The following is an 8,384-nucleotide window of genomic DNA, read 5'->3' on the forward strand; positions in this document are numbered from 1 at the left end:
TATAGTGTATAGGACAGATGGCTCAAAGACTAAAAATGTTTAGTCTTTGAGTCTAAAAAGTTTGTAGATTATGAGTAAGAGGGGCAGGAATTCATAAGATCTAGAATCTTCTACCTGATCCTTTTAGACCTAATTATGTAAAATTACATAGGCATAATAATTTTTTATGTGCTCTTACTTTTTATCTGTTCAAAGAAATAAACAAATAAATAAAAATCCATAAGCTGTTGTCCTCGTTTATTTTCTATCATTAATCTTCACAGTTAGCAATGACTAAAATTCATTAAGTCCTTTTAAGTCTTCAGTTGGAAACTCGTTTTTACTTGTAAAATGCGTTTGGATACTTTCATTTAATCGTGTGATTGGTTGACGTTCCAGTGATGATCTGGGACGACCTCAAGAAGAAGACGGTGATCGAGATCGAGTTCTCCACAGAGGTGAAAGCGGTGAAGCTTCGGCGGGACAGGTACGGGCGGACTCCACTTTGCCTCCATTTTCCTTCAGAAACATTAGACGGCTACATCTGGATGTGTGGATATTTTTTGTTTGTTTGTTTGTTTGTTTTCAGGATTGTAGTAGTCCTAGACTCCATGATCAAAGTGTTCACCTTCACGCACAACCCGCATCAGCTGCACGTGTTCGAGACCTGCTACAACCCCAAAGGTCGGTGCCGGCGCCCGTGAGTTCTCGGGCTCCCGGTCGTCCCGTCCGGATCCGGCCGAGTCGTTATCAGTCATCACAGCGGTGTCTGGTTGTTTGTAAGGCGCCCGCCGTCTCGTGCGTTCCAGGTCTGTGCGTGCTGTGTCCCAACAGCAACAACTCCCTCCTGGCGTTCCCGGGAACGCATTCGGGCCACGTGCAGATCGTGGACCTGGCCAACACCGAGAAGCCGCCCGTCGACATCCCCGCCCACGAGGGGGCGCTGTGCTGCATCGCACTCAACTGCAGGGAACCAGGATAGCCACGGCGTCGGAGAAAGTGCGGGGAGGGTTTTTTTTTTGTTTTTTGTTTTTTTGCTGTTGCTGGATGAGGGGGTTGGCGACCTCTGACTTCCTGCGACTTAATTCCCGTCGCTTTTCCGCAGGGCACTCTGATCAGGATCTTTGACACGTCGGCGGGGCAACTCATCCAGGAGCTGCGGCGAGGCTCGCAGACGGCCAACATCTACTGGTGAGGGAAAGAACCTCGGATAGTTATCTTTCATTTTTTAAAAGAAAACCTCTTAGGAAACTATGATAGGAAATCTGCTTATGTTTCTTTTTCATTTTTGGTTTTTTTTCAGCATCAACTTCAATCAGGACGCGTCTTGATCTGCGTGTCCAGTGACCACGGCACCGTGCACATCTTCGCTGCGGAAGACCCCAAAAGGAACAAACAGTCGAGGTCTGTGCTCTCTGAGCCATTTCCACATTTTGTCGCATTACAAAGTACAAAACCTTCATCGCTTTTAAGTGATTAAGACCAGCACGACTGTAAAGTTAAAGAAAAGCAAAGTTGATAGTTTTGGGCAATATAAAAAAATCAAAATAAAATCTGATTTTTTTTTTTTGTTCATTTGTTTTTTTGAATCATATTCAGCTTCTGATTTCAATCCAAATTTTTTGCGAAAGTGGCTTGTGTTTCAGTCATTCAGTGTAGACATAGTAACAGCAGAACTATAAGAATTTTATAAGAAAATGTTTTAAAATTATGAGCAAACCATTTAACAAGAAAAAAAGTCTTGGCTGAAGTTCATGTGATCTTTATTCAAAATGGCTGTTTTCACAATCATTTGAAAATCCTACTAATAGTTTTGATGTTGACATAAGTCCTCCAGACCAGTAGGTGGGACCTGGAGCTGTTCTATATATTGTAAAAGACTGCATGTTGAAAAACGCCATAAAGTATTACAAAATTTGTCTTCCTCCCTCAGTCTTTCTTCTGAACTTCCCATTAATTCATAAAATACAATATCAGGTCTTTACTGACCACCTGGTTATTGACTGACTCCCCCTAGTGGTCTGGAGCACATCTGTTCTGCCTGCAGCATTTCGTAATTGCTGTTTTTCCCTATAATCATGGCATTTTCTCCCTTCGCTTCTTCCTCCTGTGGTTTGCTGCATTTTTTTTTTCTTTTGTTGCCACATCTTTTTGTTTTCATTTGTTTCGTGTTTTGGCGTTTGCGTCGTCCACGTGTTTGGAGCTCGCTCGGTTTGCTTTGTGTTTTTGCAACTCCCGGCCACCGTAGCCTGAAGCCATGCTGAAAGACCTAAGAGTTACATTGTGGAAAGTTCTGGGAACCGTTATTGTTTTTATTTTCAACTTCACACCAAAACAAAGACGAAGAGGGAAAAAAAAAAAAAAACCCATCTCGGTTTGTTCTTTTGTCATGTGACAAAATGTGGAAGATTTCAGTGCAAGTCAATCGTTTTGCAGTGACTCTTTAAGAACCAGTTGTGACTTCGCCTTTCTCCTCTGCAGTTTGGCGTCCGCCAGCTTCCTCCCCAAATACTTCAGCTCCAAGTGGAGCTTCTCCAAGTTCCAGGTGCCTTCGGGCTCCCCCTGCGTGTGTGCCTTCGGAACGGAGCCCAACGCTGTCATAGGTGAGCTAGCGGTGGGGCGCCTGTCCGGCCGGCGTGGGGGGGGGGAAAGGGAAGGGTGACTCATCTCGTCACACGTCTATCAGACTCGGCACCAAAGCGTCCAAGAAATCAGATTCTTCTATCTGCTCCTGCTCACTTCTTCTTCTTCTTCTCTCTTTCTGTCTTCCTGCAGCCATTTGTGCTGACGGCAGCTACTACAAGTTTCTGTTTAACCCAAAGGGGGAGTGTTCCAGAGACGTGTACGCCCAGTTCCTGGAGATGACTGACGAGAAAATATGACCCTCGTGACTTCCTCTGAGCAGCACGTTTTTTTTTTTGTTTTGTTATTTTTTTCCCCTTTTCTGTTTCTGAGGAATTAGAAGTTCGACTTTCACTTCCATCTTATCTGCAGAGACTCTGGATCATCAGAGCATCAGATGGAGTGGACAAAGAAAACAAACAAAGCACAGATTTGTTTTTTTAGGAGGACTAATGGGAAACTCATGACGTACGCCACCTTGCTCCCAAACCAAACCACGGCGATGAGGGAAAGTTTTTTTTTTGTTTTTTTTCTGAAATACAAACAGTTTTAAGATGTCTTCCGAAGGCTATTTTTTATTCCCGTCCTGATAGTTGAGACGTCTTGGATAACTAACACCGCCCAACCCCAAACTACAGGCAGAGTGCCTCTGAAACCGAAGAGAGCGTGCGCACACATATTATCGCAGATAAAAACGCGCGCGCCCGAGAACACAAAGTGTGTAAAATTATTAGGTGTGTGAGGGGATCCCGCTTTGTTAGGCATCACCTTAGATTTTCTTTGCTTGTATATACACCTGACTGAAGTAACCACATCGAGCTGTACAGAACAGTAGCTTAAAAAAAACTTTAAAAATTAACCTGTATTTTTTTTTTTACTTTATTTGTCAATACTCGTTTACCAGACGGTTTTGTCTTCAGTCTAAATTTCCGGAGAAAAGCTGGTATATTTTGAGAGAGAAGTCTTTCACAGATTGGCTTCATGGGGAAGTTAATTACACAGAGAAAATGTTTGCACCTTGAGTCTTAGTTTAATCGATTTCCAATCATTTTTTTTTTTTTTGTGAGAGCCACCTCAAGAAAAAAAAGGAGAAAAAAAAATCGATATTTCTTCACTGCATTCATGAGTTACATTTTTATTCTGCCTCGTGCTATTGGCACTTTGCACCTTCATCGCTGCTCTCGTTTCTGCCATTTGAGCTGATCCCTCAGCAACCTGGACAAGTCTGTCTGCATCCACCGCAGTAAAACTAGTGACAATTTTTTTTTTTGTTCGTTCTTTTTCATCTATCACGGCCTTCAGTCGACTTGCTGCAAAACACATTTCTTTTTTTTTTTTGTGGCTTCTTCTTGCATCCGAACGTGCGTTTGCGGCGCTCGGAAGACCCGGACCACTAGAGGGGGATGCCGAGTAAACTGAGAACTCGGCCCAACCGGTTTCTGATACACTTAATGATTGTAAAATGTGCATTTAAATCTGTGAATAAAATTAACATCTGCTTTTCCAGATAGGTTGATGAACTCTTTCTGCTTATTTTGTTGCGATTATTACTGCAATGAGACAGGTAAAGGAAAATGCCTGAAGTAGGCCTATGTTGCCAGCAGGGGGCCCCCCAAGAGCTCTCGATGTCCCACAACTACAACTTATAGTTGCAGTATGTAGGTTTTTTTGGGAGCCATTTTGAGTTTATCCCATTACAAACCAGACTTTTAATCTTTGGGAACATTCAGACTAAAACTCAACCCCTTTTTTTCCACACAAAGAAACAATATATAGACTTCTGCATTTGCTCAACTGAGAGGGTTTACTCAAAGAAATACAGAGAGAATGTGTTTAATAAAATTTATATATATATAAAAAAAAAAAGCATTTTTCCACTGAAGCAGAACGAACACCTATCACTTGTTTTAGCTCATAGAACATAGAATACAAGCTGAAAAGCCTTACTTTGTCGCCTGAAGTTAAAAAAAAAAAGGAAAGAAAACCAAGCGAATCAACTTCAACACAAAGATAAACACAGCCGATGATGACGGAGAAAACAAGTGAGCAAATACAAAATAATAATTAAAAAAAAAACCAAGGTTAAGTGCAGCACAGGTCAGAATCGTATAGCGTAGATTCAGTCTTAAGTTTTCTTCAGTTCCATATTCAAATGATCTGCTCTGGTACGTTTTGTTTCTACATCTGTAACATGCAAGCTCAATGACACGTATGCTCAAATACACACGGGAATATACGTTTTCATTCGTAGGATATCTGGAAAATATGACAAAAGATCTGTTGATGTACAGTGAGAACCACGTTTCATTCGCAGAAACAGAAAGAGCATCCACTCCATATGTTTTCTTTAAATGAGGAAAAAAAAAAAGAAAAAAAAACTAAAATATATATTAATAAACAAAACAAAAAAGTAAGACTACATCATGTCACCGAACAGTCCACATACAAAAAAGAAAAAAAAAAAAAAACAACAACAGGAAAGACTCCCAGAATTGAGATGTTGGGATGTTTCTTAAAGAGCGGCGCTCGTTGCTCCGGATTATTACTGGTGCCTCGGGGGAAAAAAAACGAGGGAAAAACAAAAAACAACAAAAAAAAACGGACTAAATGCTCCGTGGCGCACCGAAGATACGACGGAATACTGCATTTCTACTCGCGACTCGGTTAGGTAGGTCGACGTGGAGGCTAGCTGCCGAAGATGGGAATGTCCACATGTCCACAAGCCGGCCAACTGTTTGAACGCTTTGATTTTTCTGTAATGCTACCAGGAGGAGACGCTCCTGTTTGTCTTTGGGTGGCTGGGGGCCAGGAGGGCGGGGCAAGTTGCATGGAGAATCTTTTTGTTCTGGACTTTCCCTGTTTGTTTCTGCTTCTTCTTGCTCTCTGGGCCTCCAACTTGAGAGTGACGGGAGTGGAAGGGGGGATTCACAGTCATCAGCTACGCTTCTGTTTCATTTTCAGTTTGGTCTCTAGTTTTTTTTTTTTTGTTGTTTTCTTTTTTGCATCGAGTTTTCTGCTATTAAATACGTGGCAGATAGGGGGCGGACGGGTGGAGTTAGCACAATCGGTAGTGCTTTTCTTTTGGCACCTTGAGGATGGTGACGGAGGATGGGATGGAAGGATGGGGATGGAGGTGGGCGGGGCTACTTGTCGTCAGCCTCCCCGGCGCTGTCTGTGGTGCCGTTGTTGCTGCTGCAGACGGCGGCCGGGCCGTTCTCCTCGTTGGTTTTCGCCCTCTTGGCGTCGGGCGGGTCCTGCAGCTCTCCGTTCTGCCTCTTGGTGGGGAGGGAGGCCGAGGCCGGGCGTGCGTTGCCAGGAGATGGAGGGGTTTGCTGCGGAGACACGGAGGACAGGGACGAGTTCGTTAAAACGCCAGAGAGGGGGGACTGCTCCGCGCACGGCAGGCGGTCGCTGCGGTGACACGCTGACATCACGACGAACGAAACTGGCTCTTTAATTGGACCTTGTTTTGCGCAAAGTGTTAAACACAAGCCAACACTCGACATTCTCAGCTTTATTTTTATAGAACACCTATCAAACAAACGTGTTTGTTCTGTCTCAGCTTTTGATGATGTTCATTTTCTTCTACCACACAAGAGACATTCTGAGTCTGAGGAAACGGAGAAGTGCTCAATTTTTAGATGCTAAAGATTAATGATCCACATAAGGCTGGGCGATACATCCAATTTTTGGGAAAATTTGGATTTTCTCCTGGGTTTCCGTAGCTCAGAATGATGTCAGCACGCCTCAAGCCACCATCTTAAGCAGGTGTTTCATTTATCTTTAATTCATGTCAACTCCGTGAGGAAATAGAAGAGCCAGGGTGTTTTTTCTTTTTCCTTTCCCATTACAAGAATAAAGATATTAATTTCCAAGGTATCATTTCACAGGTTTATTTTATGTACAAACTGTAACGTTTGTTGCAGTTTATGTAACTATTTACTGTTAAATATTGGATAAAACGACCATGAAACGACATAAACCATTATTCAAAAGGCGTCACCTGAGCTGGCGGCGGTGCTGATGGGCAGCAGGTGAGTCCCGTTCTGCGTGATGGCCTTGATAGGAAGTGGTGCTGGCCGAGCGGGGCCTGCTGCACTATGGTGACGGTCGCCAAGGGAGCGGCCTGCGAGCTCTGGAGATGCGGCCGACTCCGCCTATCGAGGAAGCCGATGGACGGGACCGGCTCCACCTTGACTGCAAAGCACAATGGGAGAAGAGTGCGAGTTGACGAGCGACGTCTCGGCTGACGCTGACGCGGACGCCTCCGGTGAAGTTCACCTTTGACCTCCTGGCGACCTCCTCCGCCGCCTCCGTTCTCCGAGGCTCGGGGCTCTCCGCGGAGGCGGGCTGCCCCCGACGGTCGCCATGGTGACGGCCGGGATCTGGTGGACCACGTGCACGGTCTGCATGACGGGAGCGGAGCTCACCGATGTCGTCACCATGGCCGGGGTCGCCATGGTGTAGGTCACGGGCTTCATGGTGGTCTGAGGCATCTGGCGCTGCACGGCGATCAGCACCGGCTGGCTGGTGAGGGGGGAGCCTGGACAGGAAACAGGAAATGATGTCAGCAGCAAACAAAAATTGTGATGCTTCATAAGCGAAAAATGGCCGACTGAAGGAAAGCCGTCAAGTTATTGCATTTCAGGTAATAAATGCTTATTTTATTATTTAAAAAATGAATTGCATTTTTCAAGTGCATTTCTAATATCGTATTAAGATTGAAATGCACAATCTGCAGAAAGAGCCATTTTTTTTCCAATCATGAATGAAATTGGCAGATTAATCGATTAACCATCAAAATGAACAAACTAAAACTAAAATAGTCAACTGATTAATCAGTAAAAGATCTATTACTCATAGAAATACTTAACCGACGAGTTGGGAAAACAACTGATTAATCATCAAAAATAACAGATCAATCAATCAATAACTGTAACAATCATTAGTAACAGCCTGAAACAGCTGGATCTGTTCATGAGAAACTTGAGGCTCTACCTGGGGAGTTTTGTGCGAAGCGAGCCTCCTGGATGACGGCAGCTTGGGCTGGACTGCGGCTGTCTGGGTGGGTGCTGTTGGGGGGGCCTCTGCCTCCATGGGGACTGGGGATCCCTCTCTGGACAGGCTGTCTGGGGTCTGGACTCCGCTGGAGTGGGCGGACAGCACCCCCATGTGGTTGGGAGATGCAGGGGCGCTCCTGAAACGACGACGAGAAGAATCACCGGCGTGGAGCGGCGAGCTTAAACATGGGGTGAGGCGGCGAGCCGTACCTGGAGGAGAGCGTCCCCACCGGGGTCCGGAAGCAGGGCACTCCCCTGGGCCGGCGCTTCCTGAAGGCCTGCTCGATCAGCTTGCCCTCCGAGGAGGGGTCGATCCGCCAGAACGAACCCCTTGCCGGGCTCCTCCTGGGACCGGGCCACTTGATGAAGTAGCGGTTCAGGGGACAGGTTGTGGCGGATCGAGTTCTGGACGAAAGGAGAGAAATATTTTATGTTGCCGCACGTGACGGTTTCACGTGCAACCAATCCATGATTTTATGGGATTGGAATTTGATCTATTATGGATTTCACTGAAGTCAATCAGTCATGTCTGTCATTCGGTGATATAAAAATATGCTGAATTGAAAAATAAACACAATTTCACCAGGCAAAACCAGAATGCAACTACAATATTGAAAACAGTGCTGCACAAGACCAACACTGCACTTCATCCTTAAACCGTCAGTTAAAACATTATGTTATATCTAAATGAAGCAATGGAGAAAAGACAAATTATTGGGGTTT

General features: G+C 44.9%; 1 protein-coding gene and 1 pseudogene across 1 annotated transcript; one reads left to right on the forward strand and one right to left on the reverse strand.

The window, feature by feature from the left end:
- The first annotated feature begins 318 nt into the window (after positions 1–318).
- Positions 319–2,870, forward strand: LOC129358103 (WD repeat domain phosphoinositide-interacting protein 3-like). The gene is given in 9 exon segments (XM_055026923.1): positions 319–466; positions 569–663; positions 789–941; positions 944–978; positions 1,085–1,170; positions 1,283–1,302; positions 1,305–1,383; positions 2,461–2,582; positions 2,755–2,870. Coding segments are annotated over 9 exon segments (783 nt in total). The 5' UTR covers positions 319–380; the 3' UTR covers positions 2,862–2,870.
- A 2,874-nt stretch (positions 2,871–5,744) lies between these two features.
- Positions 5,745–8,066, reverse strand: LOC129358102 (forkhead box protein K2-like; annotated as a pseudogene).
- Between the last annotated feature and the right edge of the window lie 318 nt (positions 8,067–8,384).

The sequence above is a fragment of the Poeciliopsis prolifica genome, unplaced genomic scaffold (genome assembly GCF_027474105.1).
Source record: "Poeciliopsis prolifica strain line A6 unplaced genomic scaffold, Auburn_PproV2 SCAFFOLD415, whole genome shotgun sequence".
Taxonomy (NCBI): domain Eukaryota; kingdom Metazoa; phylum Chordata; class Actinopteri; order Cyprinodontiformes; family Poeciliidae; genus Poeciliopsis; species Poeciliopsis prolifica.